Source organism: Xenia sp. Carnegie-2017, unplaced genomic scaffold (assembly GCF_021976095.1).
Source record: "Xenia sp. Carnegie-2017 unplaced genomic scaffold, XeniaSp_v1 HiC_scaffold_23, whole genome shotgun sequence".
Taxonomy (NCBI): domain Eukaryota; kingdom Metazoa; phylum Cnidaria; class Anthozoa; order Malacalcyonacea; family Xeniidae; genus Xenia; species Xenia sp. Carnegie-2017.
The window spans coordinates 7,557,897-7,581,968 of record NW_025813486.1 but is presented as its reverse complement, the minus strand read 5'-3'; the positions used below and the strand labels follow the sequence as shown (position 1 = coordinate 7,581,968).

At 33.5% G+C, this 24,072-nt stretch overlaps 1 protein-coding gene and 2 long non-coding RNA genes across 3 annotated transcripts; 2 read left to right on the top strand and 1 right to left on the bottom strand.

Moving 5' to 3' along the window:
• Positions 1–152: 152 nt before the first annotated feature.
• On the bottom strand, positions 153–620 carry LOC124449568. The gene is made up of 2 exons (XR_006949445.1): positions 403–620; positions 153–246 (listed from the first exon to the last, which is right to left on the bottom strand). It is a non-coding gene; the product is annotated as an uncharacterized LOC124449568 (long non-coding RNA).
• A 15,923-nt stretch (positions 621–16,543) lies between these two features.
• Positions 16,544–20,849, top strand: LOC124447822. The gene is made up of 2 exons (XR_006948842.1): positions 16,544–16,613; positions 20,662–20,849. It is a non-coding gene; the product is annotated as an uncharacterized LOC124447822 (long non-coding RNA).
• Positions 20,850–20,856: 7 nt separating this feature from the next.
• LOC124449026 (serine/threonine-protein kinase/endoribonuclease IRE1-like) lies at positions 20,857–22,222 on the top strand. The gene is made up of 3 exons (XM_046999968.1): positions 20,857–20,865; positions 20,907–21,368; positions 21,449–22,222. The coding sequence occupies exons 1-3, from the start codon at positions 20,857–20,859 to the stop codon at positions 22,115–22,117; spliced, it is 1,140 nt and encodes a 379-aa protein (XP_046855924.1). The 3' UTR covers positions 22,118–22,222.
• Positions 22,223–24,072: the final 1,850 nt, after the last annotated feature.

The following is a 24,072-nucleotide window of genomic DNA, read 5'->3' as shown; positions in this document are numbered from 1 at the left end:
TTTACTATTTTATTTGATGGAAAACGTGTTTTAAAGACGATTTTTCGATTTATCATTTTGAATGATAAATTTTAGTTGAATGTGGTGTTGAATGTTGTGATGAATGTTGTGTTGAATGTTGTGCCCAATGTGGTGCCAATTTCACGGTAGTCCTAGATCCGTCCCTGCATGTTATGACAATAACAACCATACGTACTGATGAATACCATATCCAAATGCTGTAGCAAGGTGTAGTGATAATATTATCTTTATAAAATAAAAATAGAAATTAAAACTAAGAATAAACTAAGCTTAGTAAATTTGTTTGTTCCTACACTAATATACCCGGACTCATAAAGTCACGGCAAAAGTAACATACGACAATATCTAGATTATAAAGAATGATAAAATAAAGGTACTTACCACAATTTTTACGCATTGAAATATATTCTAGATCATAACTGCCTCTAAACTTGTAAAGCGAGCTGTACATTATCTTGTCTTGACAACTATTAGGCAAATTCGATTCTTTCACGAGCGATTTTCAAATGAACACGAACGCCGATATTTTACAGGTATCGAAATAATGTTGATGTCAAATTGATTTAAATAACTTTATTTATCCATGACAGATATTTGAGATAAATAATACTTTGCGAAATGCCTTAAATATTCGAAGATCCTGGTTTGTAAACGTTATCCGCCAAACATTTCTATAGAAATTTGTATCTCTTGTGGGTAACCGGAAGTGCATTTTGCATATATAATTAGGCTTCACGTTTAAAAAGGAAAGCTCAAAATAATTCGCGATTTCGCTGCCAAGCAAGAACCCGATGTAGTGTTCATCGCAGAAATACAGCTTACATGATACTTGTAATCTTGAGATATCTGAGTATAACATTGTTTATAAAAACAAAGCTTTTGGACTACATGGAGATGGTGTATATGTCTATATATAAAAAATATTTATTCAGTTTACAGTTCTTGACTAATTTAGTTTGAGGCTTTTTGGGTTAAAATTATGCCAATCAACTAGTTAAAAACTAATTAGTTAATTCAATTACAGCAATGGACATTTTTATATTCTTTGTGTGAAGTCGTTTTGAATTGTGCTTTTAATAGACTTAACTTTTGCCATCTTACGGATCAATTCTGATTACCAGGAGACAGCTTGAAATATACCTAAATGATACAACCAAACATCGGACATGATCTTAACAAATCTTTATAGTTTCTACAATAAGAATTCTATATCAACTTTCCTTCATTTAATTTATCAGAATATAATGTAATGTTATCTTATCAAGGCGTGAGATTTACTTTTCCCAACATTTAAACCAACGAACGCCTGTTTTGCCTTATTCAACTTAAACAAGCAAATGAAACAAAAGTTCCACAATATGATATTGTGAATTTTCATGTATAAGACGAACTCTTAATTATGGAGCTAAGGTTTTTTTTAACAAACTTCCAAAATACCAAGGAAACGGTAATAAAATTCAAACATGTTAATAAAAACAATAAAACTCATAAGGCCGTATCTTTGCTTTACATAACAATAAACTTTTAATGGTTTAAATTCAGTTGGACAAAATAATTTGCCACGTATCAACTGAAAGGACAAAGCCATTTGACGCTTAACTTTTCAGAACGTTAAGTGATTTGAAAGATCGAATGTTCAAAGCCTCAATCATCGACCAGTAAAAGGTTTGTAAGACAAAAGACAAAGAATTATCGTGTGTGTAAACGATGTATAAATGAGTTCTTAAATGAAAGTTGTTCGTCAAATATAATTAATACACTTTTAATAAATATTAATCTCAACCTAGTACAATAAGATATACATCATAGATACCCGTAGCAACTTGTGATCCTGTAGTTGCACACCAATTAAACAAAGTTACAAATACAAACAATTTGCTTACCGAAAAATCACTGTCATCTAAACGAAGGCGTGTTTATCGTGATGTGTCGCTTGCTAAGAAATTCAAATTGCTTGCTCGCATGCAGTTATATTTATCTTTGGGTCCGGACGGTATATTTATAAAATATGTGTTATTTCATTATACTTGTGATAGTATGAAATCACATTTATGAATCCGGAAGATAATTTAGTTTGAAATTGCAAATGGACTCATGCATGTCATCATTGAATAGTTTAGATATTTAAGTCGTATTTGAAGTAGAAATATTGATCAGGAAGTGTGTTATCTTTGTGATAAGCTAATTTGTAAGTCCTTATATTAAATGCGGCTAAAAAATTTGCTAATCTTTTTAACGTTGCAATTGTCTTTCGTCAAGCTTTGGTTGCGAAGGTTCATGTATGCAAATTCATCGCATTATACTTACAATAAATTTAAAAACAGATATGAGTATTGCAACTTAATTCTTTTCAATACTTCCACTTTATGATCATAGTTCCAAAATATCTTAAAAACGGTATAATTTAGTAAAATTCATACTTATTTCTATTGATCAATTTGTTCCAAATGGTAATCAAACTGATAAAAAAAAAACAATAAAAATCATAAAACCATATCTTTGCTTTACATAACAATCTATTCTTAAGATGTTTTAAATTCCGTAGCACAAAATAAATTTCCACTTATCGACTCGAAGGAAGAACATATGATGCTTAAGTTGTCAGAACTTTAAATCTTTCTAAAAGTTCAACTGCTCAAGGCTACACGCCGTTAACCAGTAAAAGGTTTTTAAGTCAAAAAACAAATAATTTTCATGCTTGACTGTGACGTATAAATGTGACCTATGGAAGTTTGTAAATTCTGTAATTGTAGATAAATCAAAGGAATTTACAATTCCAAACAAGAACAATATGCTTACCAAAAACAAATCACTGCCATCTTAAACAAGGTAAGGCTTATTTTAAAGTATATTTTATTATTTATGACTCACCATGAAGTACATTTTCTTTAAAATCACAAATGGACTCTTGCATGTCATCATTGAATAGTTTAGATATTTAAGTCGTTTTAGAAGTAGAAATATTTATCAACAAGTGTGTTTATATTTGTCATAAACTATAGTATCGCTTGTTCAATTTAGTAATTCCACACTTTTTATGGAGCTAAAGAATTTTGTTATCTTCGTGACGTTGAAATTGTCTTTCGTCGATGCTAAGTTGTTGACGCTAAGGCTGATATGTGCAAATCCATCGAATTAAATAATACAAGTTAAGCAATCTGAAAATAACGAAAAAGCTATAGAGTTTCACGAAAAAGTTATGGAAATTCAAGAACAATCGTCAGGTCAAAATCTTGTTGATGATGCTCAGTCTTTAAACAATTTTGGTAATTTATTTTATGAAAGAGGAAATTACGAAAAAGCTATAGAGTTTTACAAAAAAGCTCTAGAAATTCGAAAACAATCGTTAGGTGCAAATCATGTTAATGTTGCTGATTCTTTAATCAATCTTGGTTTGGTGTTTGAAAAAACTGGAAACTACGACAAAGCTATAGAGGTACACGAAAAAGCTCTAGAAATTCAAAAACAATGTTTAGGTCCAAATCATGTTGATGTTGCTGATTCTTTAATCAATCTTGGTTTGGTGTTTGAAAAAACTGGAAACTACGACAAAGCTAAAGAGGTTCACGGAAAAGCTCTAGAAATTTGGAAACAATCGTTAGGTCCAAATCATGTTGATGTTGCTGATTCTTTAATAGATCTTGGTAATGTGTATTATAATACTGGAAATTACGACAAAGCTATGGAGTTTTACGAAAAAGCTCTGGAAATTCGAAAACAATCGTTTGGTCCAAATCATGTTAATGTCGCTTCGTCTTTATACAATGTTGGTTTGGTGTTTTATATAACTGGAAACTACGATAAAGCTAAAGAGGTTCACGGAAAAGCTCTAGAAATTCGAGAACAATCGTTAGGTCCTAATCATGTTGATGTCGCTCAGTCTTTAAACAATCTTGGTGATGTGTTTGATGAAACTGGAAACTACGACAAAGCTATAGAGTTTTACAAAAAAGCTCTGGAAATTCGAAAACAATCGTTAGGTCCAAATCATGTTCATGTCGCTTCGTCTTTAAACAATCTTGGTTTGGTGTTTTATAAAACTGCAAACTTCGATAAAGCTAAAGAGGTTCACGGAAAAGCTCTAGAAATTCGAGAACAATCGTTAGGTCCTAATCATGTTGATGTCGCTCAGTCTTTAAACAATCTTGGTGATGTGATTTATGAAACTGGAAACTACGACAAAGCTATAGAGTTTTACAAAAAAGCTCTGGAAATTCGAAAACAATCGTTAGGTCCAAATCATGTTTATGTCGCTTCGTCTTTACACAATCTTGGTTTGGTGTTTTATAAAACTGGAAACTACGACAAAGCTAAAGAGGTTCACGGAAAAGCTCTAAAAATTCGGAAACAATCGTTAGGTCCAAATCATGTTGATGTTGCTGATTCTTTAATAGATCTTGGTAATGTGTATTATGATACTGGAAACTACGACAAAGCTATGGAGTTTTACGAAAAAGCTCTGGAAATTCGAAAACAGTCGTTAGGTCCAAATCATGTTAATGTCGCTTCGCCTTTATACAATCTTGGTTTGGTGTTTTATATAACTGGAAACTACGACAAAGCTATAGAGTTTCACGAAAAAGCTTTAGAAACTCGAAAACGATCGTTGGGTCCAAATCATGTTGATGTTGCTGATTCTTTAAACAATCTTGGTTTGGTGTTTAATAAAACTGGAAACTACGACAAAGCTATAGAGGTTCACGAAATAGCTCTGGAAATTCGGGAACAATCGTTAGGTCCAAATCATGTTGACGTTGCTACATCTTTAAACAATCTTGGTTTTGTTTATTATGAAACTGGAAACTACGACAAAGCTATAGAGTTTTACGAAAAAGCTTTAGAAACTCGAAAACGATCTTTGGGTCCAAATCATGTTGATGTTGCTGATTCTTTAAACAATCTTGGTTTGTTGTTTAATAAAACTGAAAACTACGACAAAGCTATAGAGGTTCACGAAATAGCTCTAGAAATTCGCGAACAATCGTTAGGTCCAAATCATGTTGACGTCGCTACATCTTTAAACAATCTTGGTTTGGTCTATTATGAAACTGGAAACTACGACAAAGTTGTAGAGGTTCACGAAAAAGCTCTGGAAATTCGAAAACAATCGTTTGGTCCAAATCATGTTGACGTTGCTACATCTTTAAACAATCTTGGTATGGTGTATTATGATACTGGAAAGTACAACAAAGCTATAGAGGTTCATGAAAAAGCTCTGGAAATTCGCGAACAATCGTTAGGTCCAAATCATGTTGACGTCGCTACATCTTTAAACAATCTTGGTTTGGTCTATTATGAAACTGGAAACTACGACAAAGTTGTAGAGGTTCACGAAAAAGCTCTGGAAATTCGAAAACAATCGTTTGGTCCAAATCATGTTGACGTTGCTACATCTTTAAACATTCTTGGTATGGTGTACTATGATACTGGAAAGTACAACAAAGCTATAGAGTTTTACGAAAAAGCTCTAGAAAATCAAAAACGATCGTTAGGTCCAAATCATGTTGATGTTGCTGATTCTTTAAACAATCTTGGTTTAGTGTTTAATAAAACAGGAAACTACGACAAAGCTATAGAGGTTCATGAAAAAGCTTTGGAAATTCGCGAACAATCGTTAGGTCCAAATCATGTTGACGTCGCTACATCTTTAAACAATCTTGGCATGGTGTATTATGATACAGGAAACTACGACAAAGCTATAGAGTTTTACGAAAAAGCTCTAGAAATTCGGAAACAATCGTTAGGTGCAAATCATGTTGATGTTGCTGATTCTTTAAACAATCTTGGTTTGGTGTTTAATAAAACTGGAAACTACGACAAAGCTATAGAGTTTCACGAAAAAGCTTTAGAAACTCGAAAACGATCTTTGGGTCCAAATCATGTTGACGTTGCTACATCTTTAAACAATCTTGGTTTTGTTTATTATGAAACTGGAAACTACGACAAAGCTATAGAGTTTTACGAAAAAGCTTTAGAAACTCGAAAACGATCTTTGGGTCCAAATCATGTTGATGTTGCTGATTCTTTAAACAATCTTGGTTTGTTGTTTAATAAAACTGAAAACTACGACAAAGCTATAGAGGTTCACGAAATAGCTCTAGAAATTCGCGAACAATCGTTAGGTCCAAATCATGTTGATGTTGCTACATCTTTAAACAATCTTGGTTTGTGTATTATGAAACTGGAAACTACGACAAAGCTATAGAGGTTCACGAAAAGCTCTAGAAATTCGAAAACAATCGTTTGGTCCAAATCATGTTGACGTTGCTACATCTTTAAACAATCTTGGTATGGTGTATTATGATACTGGAAACTACGACAAAGCTATAGAGGTTCACGAAAAGCTCTGGAAATTCAAGAACAATCGTTAGGTCCAAATCATGTTGATGTCGCTGCATCTTTAAACAATCTTGGTTTGGTCTATTATGAACTGGAAACTACGACAAAGCTATAGAGGTTCACGAAAAGCTCTGAAATTGAAAACAATCGTTAGGTCCAAATCATGTTGATGTTGCTACATCTTTAAACAATCTTGGTATGGTGTATTATGATACTGGAAAGTACAACAAAGCTATAGAGTTTTACGAAAAGCTCTAGAAATTCAAAACAATCGTTAGGTCCAAATCATGTTGATGTTGCTGATCTTTAAACAATCTTGGTTTAGTGTTTAAAAAACTGGAAACTACGACAAAGCTATGAGGTTCACGAAAAGCTCTGGAAATTCAAAACAATCGTTAGGTCCAAATCATGTTGACGTCGCTACATCTTTAAACAATCTTGGCATGGTGTATTATGACAGGAACTACGACAAAGCTATAGAGTTTTACGAAAAGCTCTAGAAATTCGAAACAATCGTTAGGTGCAAATCATGTTGATGTTGCTGATTCTTTAAACAATCTTGGTTTGGTGTTTAATAAAACTGGAAACTACGACAAAGCTATAGAGTTTCACGAAAAAGCTTTAGAAACTCGAAAACGATCTTTGGGTCAAAATCATGTTGATGTCGCTACGTCTTTACACAATCTTGGCATGGTGTATTGTGATACTGAAAAGTATGACAAAGCTATAGAGTTTCACGAAAAAGCTTTAGAAACTCGAAGACGATCGTTGGGTCCAAATCATGTGGATGTTGCTGACTCTTTAAACAATCTTGGTTTGGTATTTAATAAAACTGGAAACTACGACAAAGCTATAGAGGTTCACGAAATAGCTCTGGAAATTCGCGAACAATCGTTAGGTCCAAATCATGTTGACGTTGCTACATCTTTAAACAATCTTGCTTTGGTTTATTATGAAACTGGAAACTACAACAAAGCTATAGAGGTTCACGAAAAAGCTCTGGAAATTCGCGAGCAATCGTTAGGTCCAAATCATGTTGACGTCACTACATCCTTAAACAATCTTGGTATGGTGTATTATGATACTGGAAACTACGACAAAACTTTAGAGTTTTTCGAAAAAGCTCTAGAAATTCGAAAACGATCGTTAGGTCCAAATCATGTTGATGTCGCTGCGTCTTTAAACAATTCTTTGGTTTTGAAAAACTGGAAAGTACGACGAAGCTGAAGAGATTTACGAAAAAGCTCTGGAAATTCGAGAACAATCGTTAAGTCCAAATCATATTGATGTCGCTGCGTCTTTACGCAATCTTGGTATGGTGTATTATGATACTGGGAAGTACAACAAAGCGATAGAGTTTTACGAAAAAGCTCTAGACATTTCTAAACAATCGTTAGGTACAAATCATGTTAATGTCGCTTCGTCTTTAAACAATCTTGGTTTGGTGTTTACTAAAACTGGAAACTACGACAAAGCTAAAGAGGTTTACGAAAAAGCTCTGGAAAATCAAGAACAATGGTTAGGTCCAAATCATGTTAACGTCGCTACATCTTTAAACAATCTTGGTATGGTGTATTATTATACTGGAAACTACGACAAAGCTATAGAGTTTTACGAAAAAGCTCTAGAAATTCGAAAACGATCGTTAGGTCCAAATCATGTTGATATTGGTGATTCTTTAATTAATCTTGGTTTGGTGTTTGAAATAACTGGAAACTACGACAAAGCTATAGATGTTCACAAAAAAGCTCTGGAAATTCGAAGAAAATCTTTAGGTCCAAATCATATTGATGTCGCTGCATCTTTAAACCATCTCGGTTTGCTTTATGAAAAAGTTGGAAAACATGACAAAGCTATAAAGTATTTTGAAAAACCCCTGGAAGTTCGAAAATTGAATGTGCCAGGTGAAGACCATACTCATGTCACGTCTTTGAGCAGATTTCGTACGATGTACGAAGAAACTGAAAAATATGAGTCTCAAAAAACTCAGAGTAAATTTCCAGTTCCAGGTCATGCTCATGTTTCTTTGTCATCAAATTATTTTGGTAAGTTTGTAGGTATTATATTCAACATAATGTTGGTGGCTGATTTGCGTTAATGATATTTTGTTAAAGTGGAAGTCCGTCCAAATTTCGCCCCATCCTTTTTTCGCCAGGTGAAAAATAAGGTGATTAGAAATGGACTTAATCCAATGGGTCAAGTTATCATTTCCTTTAATGTTAGCCTTCTTTGTTAGTTTTTTTGTGACAGATTTAGACAAATGCCACACATCATATTGGTGATCAATATGAGGGTGTTTTTTTGTCATAGCACTGGCAATTTTTGTCCCAAATGTGACTTAAAAAAGGGAAATTATGTATAAACAATTAGGAAACTATAAGTTCATACTTTACGTCAAGGAAAGTACACCTAAATTCTATGCACGAAAGGCTAATTTTACAATGGTTTTATGTAGGATTATTTTTTTAACTATAATGAACACCAAACAACGATGTTTTAATTATTCAATGTTATTCATTGCAATTGACTAGTTTCCCCACATCAGTAGAAACTGTCGTTAAGGTTGAATTCGAGGACAAGCAAATGAAGCAACGAGATTACAGCACACAGTTTCCACACAAATAAACCTTCGTATTTTTTAAAAAATAATATTAATCGATATTTAAATTCTATATGTAGTGCGGAAACTGTGCGATAAAGGCCTTTATGGATGTGAAACCGTTCAATTAAAACAGAATACAAATAACCAGCTCAATACTTGCATGTAAGCTATAAAAGTTTCTTGTGTATATACCTATGAATAAAAAATTCTGAAGTTTCGAGAAGAAACATTTTGTGATTAGGAGAAGCATTTTGACTTTACGTAGAGCTTTGAGCAGCAATTGACGATATCACGTCAAATACAAGCCGCTGACATGTTTCTGTTCCCACACACCGGATGCCCTAGCTGCAGCATTTCAACTCAATTTTTGTGAACATATTGAATCGAACAAACAAAAAAATTGCCGCATATTTATTTTCACGGGACTGACAAAGTTTTAAGACCAACATTATGTGAGGGTGGAGTTCCCCTTTAATAAATCTTTGGAGGACGCAATTTTGTCATAAAGTTCATCAACGAAGTTTGTTAACGCTGACAGCCATAATGAATATAATTAGTTATCAAATGTATTCTGCCGTTCTTGTACTAAATGTTGGACACTTCGATTATTAAAATAAGCTTGAAAATGTGTAAATCTTGACGATGAAGCTTGCTGCATTGACGTCTCAACCACAGGTGATGTTGTAACTTGTAATTGTCACTGAGTCCCTGAGAATATCGTAACTATTAATCATATTCCATATACAGACATTACTGAACTGGAGAATCAGCTCCTTAGGGAAAATATACTGGCACAAATCTTGCATCCGTCAAATCAATAAATACATTAATGGCAAAGGCAATAATATCAATGTCAAATTTAATTCATGTTTTTTGTGTCTAACTCCAACTATTTGAGATCCATAGCTGAATGATGGCTTTTAATATGTTTCAGTCGGCTAAGAATACATACAAATTTCATAGTATAATACAAAATAATTTAGCCCTAATGAATTTAAAGTCCTAGATTTTAGTGGTTCATTGACATACAAATTGTTTCATGTGAGGACTGGGTTATTCATTTTGGTTGTAGACAAACAAAAGAGCGAAAGCAATAATTAAAACGCAGTTTGGATTAATATTTACATTAATCAACAAAAAGAATAATTCAAAAATCTACCTATAAACTAAAAACATGTACATAAAACCCGCTCTAAAGAACAGTTAGATGGAAACAAAACATTTTCATCAAACAATCATTGCTCAAGATGTATAACATCTATAAACTCATTGTTAGTTGCAAGATTTAAATACAACATTGCACTAATTTAGAGATAATAATATTCCATATACCTGGTTTCTATTTCAAAGTGACTCGTAGAATTAAAGCGTACATTTAAATATCATCTTATAATATATACGTATGAAAATTTAAACACACTTTGAGTCTTTGACATCTTAGAAAAAATTTTATTTCACCAAACCTAGCTTTGTGAAAATTATGTTATCAAAAAATCATATACTGAAAAATTGATAAACGTTGGAAATAAATTAGGTTGATCTTAAAACAGACATATTTTAGCATGCTTATGCCATTTTCAGTGTATTACTTTTTACAGCAAGAAAATATTACGTCATTTATACATGTAACAGATATTAAATTCTACTACGTCATCAGGTATTGTGGTGTCAAAGTTGTACGATAGAGAGCATACGCATGCGCAAGTTAGCCAGTTGTGTAGGTCTTGTCGCAAGCAAAGCTACGGAAAAATTTAGGAAGGATATTTATTCATTATAATCCTTCCCATCAATGATACAATTTCTCACAGGATCTTCTAAAAAGGATACAATCTCTAATTACAGATAAGTTTATCGTTTTCCTAACGTTATTGTTCATAACTTTTGTTCCATTTATATAGAAACCATTAAAGTATGTCATCCGAATAATTAACCGATGACCAATACGCCGTGTCTGAATTTTATGAAATCAAAGCGCCGCAACGGCCCGATAGTGCTCCCATTAGCGGTGACTCACGTTTATACTCATTGCTTTCGGCTATTGAGGGTAACATGCCAGAAACGAATAAATATCTTAAAGCTATATTTAAAGAGCATAATGCCGCCAAAAAGCGCCCATGTGCGTCTATTAAAAACAATGAATTATTGATAATAGACGAAACCGAACAAGGCGAACAGCATGAGCACTTGGCCCCAAAGAGGGAAAAATCACAAATCTGGGCACAATTCTGACGGCAATGACCGCTCATTTTACCAGCAAAGTCCTGAGTCTGAAAGTACTGTGGTAAACCCTGAGATTGTGCATGAACAATCAGACGATACTTTGAGTTTATTCGGGGGACCAGAAATTGATTCAGAAATTGAAAACGCGGTCGATAACGATGATTTTCTTTCTGAAATTGCCCAAACACAATCTTCTAAGGAGCAATCCGTGCCCCCAATTTCAGAAAAATTAGCAAAAATCATAAACGCCAAGCTTAGCGAAGATTTTGACGCTACCAAATTAAAAGAAATTCTTAATAAGTACCCTCGGCCTAAAAATTGCGAGCAAATGTATGTGCCGAGAATAAATCAAAAAATATGGCAAAGAATGAAGCCATTTACTAAAAAAGAGGATATAAAAATGGCGAATCTACAAGATTTCACCATCAAAGGTTTATCAGGGCTTGCTTGTAGCATTGACAACCTTTTACAATGCCGGGAAATAAGAAAATTCCAAGTTATAGAGCTCTTATCCCAGCACTGCTTTATTTAGCCATGCATGCAAAGAACTTTCATACAAGCGCAGAGGCAATTCGGCCAATACTTCATCCTGATTTTAAACCGCTGTTTGCAAGGACTGAAAAAGTGGGCCCTCTTGTTTGGGGAAGACCTAGCAAAATATGCTCAAGATATTCGAAGCTCTAGTAGGACAGTAATGAATCTAATACCCAATCCAGGCCAACGGGCACAAACTATTTTTACAAAACTGTTTTCATCAACCCAATCACAGGCACGCAAACCTTTTCTATACCAACAAGGGAGGGCACAGTTCCCTCCCAGAAAACCCCAAAACTTCCAGAACCGGAAAACATTCACAAAGAACTGGAGTTATTAAAATATCCGGTAACACCATTTTCAGAGTTTGTTGAGCATGTACTTAAAACTTATTTGACCAGAAAGGTTTCAGGCTTGTCAAATTAAACAATGTCACAATGAATGGGCAAATCTTACTACAGACCCCGATATTCTTGAGATAGTTTCAGGGACAAAAATTTCTTTTAAAAGTCTTACATCAGTTCAGCACCAGTCCCCTCCTAACTCTCTTCCTAAACAAAGAAGAAGCGAAATCGATGAAGCTATTCAGGCATTGAGAGATAAAGGAGTAATTATTCCTAATAAATTTGATTCTACTGAATTTGTATCACCTATCTTTACCACTCCTAAAAAGGATGGTGGTGTCCGCCTGATTTTAATTTTAAAGAAACTAAATGAATCGGTCAAAAACTATCATTTTAAGATTGAAAATATCTACACTGTACTTAAACTTATCACTAAAGATTGCTGGATGGCATCTTTAGATTTAAAAGATGCCTACGATAGCGTACCTGTCCATTCAGAATCTCAAAAGTTCTTAAATATCCTTTACAAGGGAAAATTTTAACAATATACAGCATTTCCCAATGGTCCGAGGAAATGCTGTATATTGTCTCATCTTGCCCGAGGAAATTTACTAGGCTACTTAAACCAGTTCTGCCTACATTACGTGTCAAAGGTCACATTGTCATTATATACATCGATGATTCAATCTTGGTAGGCTGTTCCTATGAAAAGTGCCTTGACACGATAATAGAAACCTTAATTTAATTAGAGAAGCTCGGTTTTGTCACACACCCATTGAAATCTGCATTTGTTCCTTTACAAGAAATAACTTTTTTGGTTTTTCACTGAATTTATGAACCATGACAAATCAGCTTACCAATAGTAAAAAAGAAAAATTGCTCTCTTTTATTAATGCAATTCTAGCGCCCGCTAAAGTTCGGATTAAAGAATTGGCTCAGATACTTGGTCATATAGTATTAAGCCTTCCCGCAGTGGAATTCGGACCGCTTTACTATCAAAAACTTGATAAAGACAAAACTTTAGCATTATCACAACACAAAGGCAATTTTGAATCGTACATGATTATTTCCGATGAATCCAAACCAGAGTTGAAATGGTGGCTAAAAAATTGAAAGGACTTTTTAAATACATTCTATCTATACCAGTTGACGTCCTCCTCTATTTAGATGCATCTCTGACTGGTTGGGGGGGGGGGCGCCCTAGGGAAAGAGTACACTGGAGGAAATTGGTGCAAACATGAAACTGAATATCACATCAATATTCAAGAAATGAATGCCGTACTCTTTGCGCTAAAATCGTTTGTTCCCCAATCAAAAATTAACATGTTGAAATGAAGGTAGACAAAACTACTGCAGTGTTTGTTACAAACAATATGGGCACGAGTCATAGTGTCATGTTCAATACTACATCATGAGAAATCTGGTAATTTTGCATAATGCACAATATCAAAATATCTGCCGCACATTTACAAAGGTCAAAAAATGTAATTGTGGACAAAGAGTCAAGAAAATTGTACCGTGAAGGTGAATGGAGGTTAAATCCGTTTGTATCAAGATTGCCATGAGCAAGTTTAATTTCCAGCCTGTAATTAACTTATTTGCTTCACGACTAATTAAACAGTTTAATCAATACTGCTCTTATCAACCAGACCTGAGGCAACATATATTGATGCGTTCTCCATCCCGTGGAACAACTTAAAGTTTTATTGTTTCCCTCCTTTCAGCTGCATCTTAAAAACTGTTCAAAAAATTCTACAGGAAAAGCCACAGGCATTTTGGTGATACCAAATTGGCCAACACAACCTTGGTATCCCCTAATTGAACCAATACTTTTACAACCTCCTCATGTTTGTCCACCGTCGCAAAACCTGCTCAAACTACCAGCTGCACCAACAGAAGTGCATCCACTAGTAAAGAAGCTAGAGTTGAAAATATGTCTTGTGTCAGGCAACAACTTACATCAATAGGTGTATCTTCCAGTTCAACAGAGATAATCATGACCTCTTGGGGAAAGGGAACAAAATCCTAATAACAAACTTATATAACTAAGTGGAGTCTATTTTGTGTTGCTGCAAAATGTGAATTTTTTAATCCCTCTATTACCGCAATCATTCAATTCTTAACTAACCTTTTTCATTCAGGGCTATCTTACTTTGCTATAAATTCTGCACGCAATGCATTATGAAAGACCAACAATCACACTATTCCATTTGGGCAACATCCTTTAGTGAAAAGATTCGTGAATTGTATATTAGAATTAAGACGTACATTCCCTTGCTACACTTCTATTTGGGATGTTAATATTGTGTTTATTTACTTAAGGAAACAACCCCCTACACTTGATTTGACATGAAAAGATCTTACTATCCGATTAACGTTCCTTCTTTTAATACTAAGTGGAAAACGTGTGAAAACTCTCCACCTGCTCAATTTAACCGACATGGATCTATCTGAATCGAAATGTGTATTTTCAATCCGAGAAAAGATCAAACATCTAGACTTGGTCATCGCATCGCTCCAATTACATATGAAGCCTATCCTCATGAACATGAACTCTACATTGTACGGTACTTGAAGGAATATATTGATCGAACTAACGATTATCGCAGTTCTATATGCAAAAAAAATTTAATAAGCTTTATAAAACCGCATCAAGTGGTTTCCCAGAATACTATTTCACGTTGGTGTAAAACATTATTAAACGCTGCAGGTATTGACACCAAAGAGTTTGGCAGTCACAGCACTCGAACTGCATCCGCTTCATTTGCCACAACATAAGTAGGGGATATGACGAAAATTGTTAAATCGATTGGCTGGTCGAATGCAACCACTTTTCAGATATTTTATAATAAACCTATTAAGAAAACTTTTAATCTAGGTTCGCCATTTTAGGGCAAAACGGAATTAGCTAAAATCGTTACCTTTTATGGAAAAATTTAAAATTTTCAATATAATCAATGTATGTAAAATTTGCTACCTTCTCTTTTTCTGTGGTTAACCTTTTTTGCAGGCAAACCACTTTGTTAATAGACATATTACGTCCTGAATCCATTGCTTGCTATGAAATCTCGTACAACTCTGACACGACCATAGCTGATGAAGTAGTAGAATTTAAGAATTAAACGAAACTTACCTTAAGTTGAAACTTACCAGTGTGCGAATTATGGTGTGCAATGTGCAATTTGCACATCGTTTTAGCTAAAATAAAAACAATTGCACATAACTTTTTCAAACGATATGCAAAAAAACTCCTTTATTTTATTCACTACCACCACATAAATTGAAAAAAGTTTTCTAGCTTAATCTTTACAGATCTTTACTTTATAAACGAGTGCGCTGCATGACAATAAAATCTATGCCCAACATAAAGTTCTGATTAGAGCCATAGAAATAGACCAAAAAAAGACAAATTGTAAAATTAAATTTATTGTAAACTTATAAAGGTAGGGGAATATCCTATTTAAGACAATAGACAACCATACCTGTCTATACAGCCTTTTACAAATTATTTCAGGAAAGCATTTCAGGTATAACAGTCTTCTGTCTAAAGCAATCATCCTACATTCTTTAAATACTCGGGAGCAGTTATAAGATAACGTGCTACATACTTGTTCCACCAACAAGGCAGTTTAGGTTGCAGGATATTCTTTAATTGGGCCTGAAAAAGGACTGACTAAGTGCGATATTGTTAAATATAAATTAAAATTACTGCTGCTTTTACTTCTTTTCGTATTCCAAATGAATGCCTATATCGGCATAAGAGTTATCAAGTTTTGCTAGGAATCAATTAAATTAAAAGCTCAACGGATACTTACAACTAAATTTGAGTCTGATAAAAGTCTAGCCAGAACAGTTATGGGTCAAACTGTCAGTAAATAAATAGAAATCTTCATCACTTGGTTCATTATTTTCACAAAATCAGTCAGCCAAGCTACCATTACTCGTTTGTGAAGTAATATCCTGGCTTTTGTTGTCGAAATCTCTTTAACTTTCGCGAGTTATCCACAGACAGAATTTCTCTATTCTCACAAGCAATGCCGCTAACAGATGGAATCTAGATAAATAATGTTTACTATATGCAGAGTGACTATTGTCTTTTGTTTTACCAATATACTCTTTGGCAGTCGTAATTCATGAAGTTTGTTTATCTACATTTATTAGTAAAATTACGCCTAATGAAAGCTGGGCTATTACGTGAAAATATATACTGCCCCCTCAATACTTCCAATTGTAAGGTCATTTTTTTACTTGAAAATGTCAGTCATGTAAAACAGTGCCTGATGTATGTATACGAGATTTTGCAGCTAATGGGCAAAACAAAATGAAATATATAGCTTTAAAAAGCTACTATCCAAAACGACTTTCCTATTTATTTGTGTTATTTGTTTTCGAACGCTAGCTGTAAATTTTATTTTTTTACTTGTTCTCAAAATAGAAATACACAGCTTGTGTGGATAACGCTTTTTAAATATTGTTCTTAGAAATCACAAGTAGTGATGATTCTAATGCTAAAGATGTCGGAAATTCTCCTGGTGTTGAAAATACAGAACAAGGTATGCCTTTCAATTTTATTTTATTTTATATATATTGCATAACCTAAGCATATTTGTTTTGTATTATATCCCAATTCAAGTCATTTGATTGGTATTTTTGTGTTTTTATGAAGATTTATATTATTTGATAATATACATGATGTACGTATACAGTGTTGCACTTTCGGACTCCAAACGTTCGTTTATTACGTATGTTCAATGCTGCATCAATGCGTTAAATTTTCCTTCTGCAAACGACAAATAATTTAAATGTACTGTGTACCAGACGGCAGTGCTCAGCACAACTTGACAAGTCTTTGTTTATCTTAATAAATACTGCGTAGCAGCAAAGTGTCGCAACTCTTTTAATAAAGTGCTCAAATTGACTACATTTGATAATTTCCATAAAAGAAAAACGATTACAATAAATGGACTAAAACCTTTTAAAACAAATTTTGACATAATGTACACCATACAGATCAGACCCTGCATTTTAGAAGTGCTCAGGTTAGACCATCTGTTTTAAAAGTGCTCGTGTTTGATTAGATTAATTACTATTTTCTTTGTTAGAGTACAGGAGATTCGTCGGAGTATAACTTTTTTCCAGATAGAAATTATGTTTTTTGCTCCTGGTTTGCAGCATGTTGACACAATTAAAAAACATCACCAAGTCCAAGTTCTAATAAAAGTTTCCTTCAAATACAGTCTTCAATCAATTTTTTACATTAACAAATGTTATGACATATATGAGTTTTTTTCATCACATGTCTAAGCAACACTTAATGGTAACATTTGCTTCTGGTTTAATCTGTTTTAACGATGACAGTAAACCTTGTCACTTCACAATTTGCACTTTAAGCACATTATAGTCAGTTGAAATTAAGATAAAACGTGAGGTGATAATGAAATCATGCAATCTATTATTTCAAAGTAACGTTTATTTGTATTCTGCTTGTTTAATAATAAAAACTTCTCAACAAACTATCCTTTGGATATACTGTCATACTTCACGTTTGCACCAACATGCATACATTACCTAGCTAATGACATTGAAAATTATGCAAAGAATTGCCACCATCAAATCGCCTTACTCAATATACTTCAATAAATAAGAATTCCTGTTCATTGTAAGTAAAATACCTCAAAATCATATGGAAAATAAGCCACCTTGACGATGTGAATTCTCAAGGTTCGACAATAAAAAGAAGGCTATTTGCAAATTTCATTATGAGAAATGTAGCATTAAATTGCACATTTCTTAAACGATTTTCTAAATTCTAAATTTACAGAAAATTACAAGTTTTTTTGAGCTCTTTCCTTGCTAAGTATACTGGAGATTACCTCTTCAGTGTGAGCATCATTCAAAAGTCCACAAAGATCACTTTCTAGCTTAGAATTAAATTTTGAATACTTTTTACTTAGAATTGCATTTTGAAACTTGCATAGGGCATAAAAGTTGCTGTATAAGTTTTTTCTACTAGAAAATTTCCCAAAATAGATACGCAAATAACGTTACTAATCGCAAAACATAAAAACAACGACTTTATTCATTGATTTCAATAAACTACACCCACTGATCTCAAAATAAATAAATGTAATTATTTGGACTATATTAGAAGAGCAAGTGACTCCAAAAATCTCATTTATGATTCAAACTGTGTCTTAATTGATGATTGTCAACTGGTTTGATGACCTCCATTAAAAAATGCACGTGAGTCAGACCAAGCCACTTACGACTTAAGCCACCCGATTGAGCAAGAGTAACACTACCGCATAAATATCGCTTACAGAATTCAATGGCTGTATCATGTTTTCTTAGTTATTGTAGCACTGACCACTGTATAGAGAGCCGAAACTATAACTTTTGGTGGGTTGGGGGAGGGGGTGTTTAATAACACTGCTAATGAAATATCGCATGCAGAATTTAATGGCTGTATTATATTGTCTTAGATATTTTAGCACTGACCACTGTATAGAGGCCCGAAACTATACCATTTAGTGGGGTTGGGGAGAGGGTGTTTAATAACGCTGCTGATGAAATATCGCTTACGGAACTCAATAGATGTATCATGTTTTCTCAGATATTGTAGCACGGACCACTGTTTAGAGGGCCTAAACTATAATTTATATTGGGGTTGGGAAGGGGTGTTAAACGACGCAGCTGCTAAAATATCACTTGCAGAATTTAATGGCTGTGACATGTTTTCCCAGATGCTGTAGCACGGATTACTTTATAGAGGGCCGAAACTATAACTTTTAGTGGTGTGGGGGAGAAGATATTCTTTAACGCTGCTGATGAAATATTGCTTACAGAACTTAATGGCTATATCATGTTTTCTCAGATATTGTATCATTGACCATTGTATAGAGGGGCAAAACTAGAACGTTAATTGGGTAGGAAATGGGGTGTTTAATAACGCTGCTGATGAGATGTCGCTGACGGAACTCAATGCCAGTATCATGTTTTCTCGGATATTGTAGCACGTACCACTGTATAGAGGATCGAGACTAGAATGTTTAGTGGGTGGGAGAGGGGGTATTCATATTTTCAATTGTGGTCCACTGATTTCTTGTGAATACCAACGTATTCTACATTTAACATAATGCAAATATAGTTAAACAAATAGACCAATAAATAGACAGCTAGATGGCTAGATATAGAATTGATTTGAAATTTTTATGTGAAAGCATTGAAATGATTTGCTCAATTGCTCTCTTTAACTTTATTTATAAATGATCTCCAATATATACGAGAAAAGTTTTCAAATTAGTAAAATGTGATTGTGGTAGCCAAAGACAATTGAAATGTTCTGCATCCCACATAAAATACCAAAAAGATGTTACAAATTTTAAAGACGTAAATTCGATCATTTGCTTGCATCGTTCGTGTTGCTTATCTTGTCAATTATTTTAAACTTTAGCACTACAACATCATGATTTCTTTCACATGTTTCTAAAACAGACAAGAATCTTATCGAAAGGGCTGAAAGATATGAGAAGAATTTAAATCGCTTACTTTTTTGTGGTGTTGAATATTCATTGAATTGCATGATTCCTTTTCTACCTGAAGAAATATTTCATCAAAAAGTAAATTTTCTCGATAACGAAAACCAGCACACAATAGACACAAGACAGAAAAATTGTTTCTTGTAAATAAACCATCATATGCTTAGTAAAATAAATGAAAAATACAAAAACCATCGTTCTCAAGATATTGAAGCTTTTATTATGTTCGATTCATCTAACTTGTGACGTCACATTGCATTATAAGAACTAGAATTATTCGGTGCATTTGCTAATACTTTACTTAAACTTTGCAGAGTGTCTTTCTTTGTGATGTGTTATTGATATAAAATACTGCCTACTATTATCAACGTAAAGTTGTCAGGAAAATGAAGTTTATTTAAAACATGGCAGCGACTCATTTTGCATGCAATATGATGTCACAAGTTAGATAAATTGGTAATAGCAAGGACTTCACTTCAGTATTTTTAGAATAAAAGAATCATACATAAAAGGTTTTAAAAAGCATTCATTTCAAAGTTCTGGTCAATGTAAATATTATGTAACTAGCAAAGTTTTCGTTTCATTTGCACTTTAATGATGTTCAAACAAGGTTTGAGAGAATAATTGTTGAGTTTTCGCTGCTGATCGAACTTCAATGTTCATATTTGGCATTAAACTTATAATAGTCTATCTAAAAGATGAGTGTCGAGAATGAAAAGAAAAATTAAATGAAGCTATTTTGTTATCTTCTGCTGTAAACAAATTTTTAGACTCTAAAAATATGCTCTATTTATATTTAAATTTTCCAAAACTTAAGGTTATTTCTTAAAAATATATGAAATTACTGCAGAAAGAAGTTTTTGTGATTAATTGTATGGTATAAGCTAACCTCAGATGTTGCCAGATTTGATTGTACAATTAAAGAACTTATGATTTGTTTAGTGGTTGCTGATAAGTTTTTCAAAAATAGTATCCTTTCCTGATTGGGAAAGTTTAAGCTATTTTGACGTATTAATTTCGTTTCCTTCACCCTTGAATGTAATATTTTATCTAATTTTTTTAGAATTGGTGTTGCAAGAGTGGAAATACATTGATGAGTCAACGAAACATAGAGAATTGTTTTTAAAATTGATTGAATATGGACGCAATTCCAGTGTTGAGGTTAAAGTGGTGGGCAATGTACGAGTAATTTTCTCAGAAGAGTTTTGCATTGGTAAAGGAAGTGATGGAACACGTGTTTATCTTGGACTGGGTAAGGATGGTTATGGTAAAGCACTGAAACAAATACGTCGAGATAGCTACATCCAGCTTGCGCTGCACGAAAAAATTTTGAATAAATTCAACGCAAGAAATTCGAAATATGTTGTGAATTATTCTTTCCTAGAGGAAGAGACTGGAACAGAATATGTATATTTGATATTAGACTTATGTGAAGAATCATTGGAGAGTTTTGTCAAGTCTTCTACTTTACATGATCTTCAAAAAGCTCTTCCCGAAATTCTCAGACAAATTTTGCAAGGATTAGTTGATCTTCATAGCGGCCCAAATCCTATTCTTCATCGTGATTTAAAGCCCACCAATGTTCTTCGAGATTTACAAGACAACTTTCTGATAGCTGATTTTGGCATTAGTCGAATATTGGATAACGATTCTACGACATATCAAAGCAAGCCTAACACGGGAACTGAGTATTGGATTGCTCCTGAATCATATTGTGAAGATAAAGATACAGTCGATAAAGGACGGTACAAGAAAGAGTCTGATGTAATGGTAGGGTGAAGGAATATAACCATTTGCACGACATGCATGTATACAGTCAATTTGTAACATTACATTGTTAATCTTTTTAGAATGCAGGAATGGTAAGTTATTATATTGCAACAAAAGGAAAACACCCGTTTGGAACTAAACGGCATGGATTAGACAATATGTTAAATGGAAACCCTGTTGGCTTGGACGAAATCAAGGATGAAGCATTAAAAGACCTTTTGATGTGGATGTTAAACCGAGAACCCGAAGACAGGCCATCAGCTTACGTGGCGTTAAAACATCCATTTCTTATGTCGGATGACGAGAAATTTGACTTATTATGTAAAGTTGGAAATCTTCACCAGATTAAGACAAATGATCCCCAATCAATTGTTGTTCAACAATTGAATAGTGAGTCCTCAGACTGGAAAAGTAAAATAGACAGTGTTGTTTATGATTATTTTAGAACGGACGTGGTGACTGGAAAGAATTTTACATATGACTCTTCATGGACAGAATGTTTAAGACTTATTCGAAATATTAACCAACATTGGTACGATCGACCACGACCAAGACCTCAACCAGAACCATTTTATAAGATTGGCAATCACAAGGCGTATATTCTCAAAAAATTCCCTAATCTTCCTGTTCGAGTGCATGCCACTGTGAGGTCCAATGAAGAAGAATTGAAAAACAATCCAGACCTCAATAACTTTTTTAATTTCAGTGAAAAGAAACCACATCAAAAATATACAGTTTTAAAACAGTAAAAACAGTTTGCGAAAAGGCAAGTGAACAGGAAAGATACCGTGTAAAATAGAATTTACTCAGATTGGAGAAGACAAATAAATTTTTCACGTATATGATTATTTTAATTGTTGGCTTTCATTGACAGATCGATTGATTGCGACAAGAACTAAAACCATCCATTTTATAAAGTTAATGATCCTAAGGAATTCTTTTTGAAATCCCAGTTTGGGTGCGTGCGGTGTCTGATGTAATGACGAATTGAAAACAACCCAGAACTTAAGAATTTTTCAGTTTTAATGAAAGCGAACCACAATGAAAAGTTTACTGACAGGAAAACAAATAAGAAATCAACGATACGGTAGTTAAAGGTTTTATTTTATAGATGTAAAGTAGCAAAACACTTTTCACGACGTATTTGGATGATGTATAATCACATTTCTGCATCTAGCTTACATTATTGAATGATATAATATCTGATTATTTCAATTTTAATCTCAATTGCTTTTGTTGAAGACGTATGATATGTAAAGTCAACTTTTCTATACATTATAAAACTCTGATACGATAGAAAATGGTATTTCTGGAGCTACAATATTACCAAGGTCACGTTTATTAAAGTATTAAAAGGCAGTCATAAGGGCCAATGCCAAAAGCACAATTAAATGGACTTAAGCTCTGAATTTAATAAACATTAATTATCTGAAGAGACTAAAGCCTTTACAGCAAATAAAGAGTGAATCCGGTATAGCACGCAGCCTGAAAGTCTGGTCTTGAATGTTGTGGGCTCTTGGGAGTTGCTTATGCTGTAAAACTCAGCATCGTCTGTTGAGCAACTCCATAGATAGAATTTAGGAGTGCTTTTTTGTTTTACTATTTCACATTATTTACGCAGCTCATCAATACAAAACAGTTGAATTAAATAACATTTTTCATGAGATCAACAGAATTTCTTCTAATGGATTCTTTAATATTTTAATTAGTTTTAATTTGATTTATTAAATGAATATTGAATATACAGATAAGGTTAACTACCTCTCTCTGTATCACCCGTTTTCTAAAAACTCTCTCACACCCACATTCATTGAATAAAGTTTAACAATAGTCTTATAACTGCTGGAAGACCTTGTATTCACTCCACTGATTGCTTGATTTGAAATATTTCACCAAAAATCTTATATCATAGATTGATGGGTAAAAGAGTTTGCATTGATTAGTAAGAACAAGGCTGTTGTGTTGCACACATTGAGGGTTAGAGTTTTGTGAGATTCTAGAATACTGGTGTATAACTTTCTCGACAACTTCACGAACATATAGTGGATGGTCAATTGAAAGAATAACTTAATGCCTAAGGTTTACCGGGGGGCCACGGCGTTTCAGCACTTATTTGGCATCTGTTTCAACTTTGTCTATTCCTGAGGCAAAATATAACCTGTAAGTAATTGTAAATTTCGGGCTTAAAACATTTTCATTCGTAAAATTTCATAAATACAAAAACTCCAAGTATTTGAATTAGGCCATCTATTAAAATAATATTGGCCATGGGCCATCCAAACACGGAAGTTATTAAATTTTATATGACCACTTACCATATTCTCACCAAAGATAGGGCATGAAAAGAAAAAAATTCAAATGATGTAGTATCAATGGAAAATTTTTTGAAATTCAAGAAACATTTGGGTCCAAATATGCAAAAAATTAAGAATTTTTGAAATCATCAGTTTTTACGGCAGCAATTCCAACATCACTATTTTATAAAACATTACGACTTTTTTTGTTAACTACAATGAACGCTTGTGTAGCCGTTTGGTAGCTGTAACAGTCAAGACAAAGCTATCTATGATGTGGGATCGAGGCTTGGCCCTGTCATTGACATTTAAGTTGTACAAACTTTGTCATATTCTTTTCTTGTACGATATATTTATGATTATTATAGACATCAACAATTACATTGAAGACCATTACGTCATATTTGTAT

Bases quoted from the DNA above. Each gene is read 5' to 3' on its own strand.
- LOC124449026 (XM_046999968.1), top strand. The intron at 21,369-21,448 runs GTAGGGTGAAGG...TAATCTTTTTAG, and splicing joins AGAAAGAGTCTGATGTAATG to AATGCAGGAATGGTAAGTTA.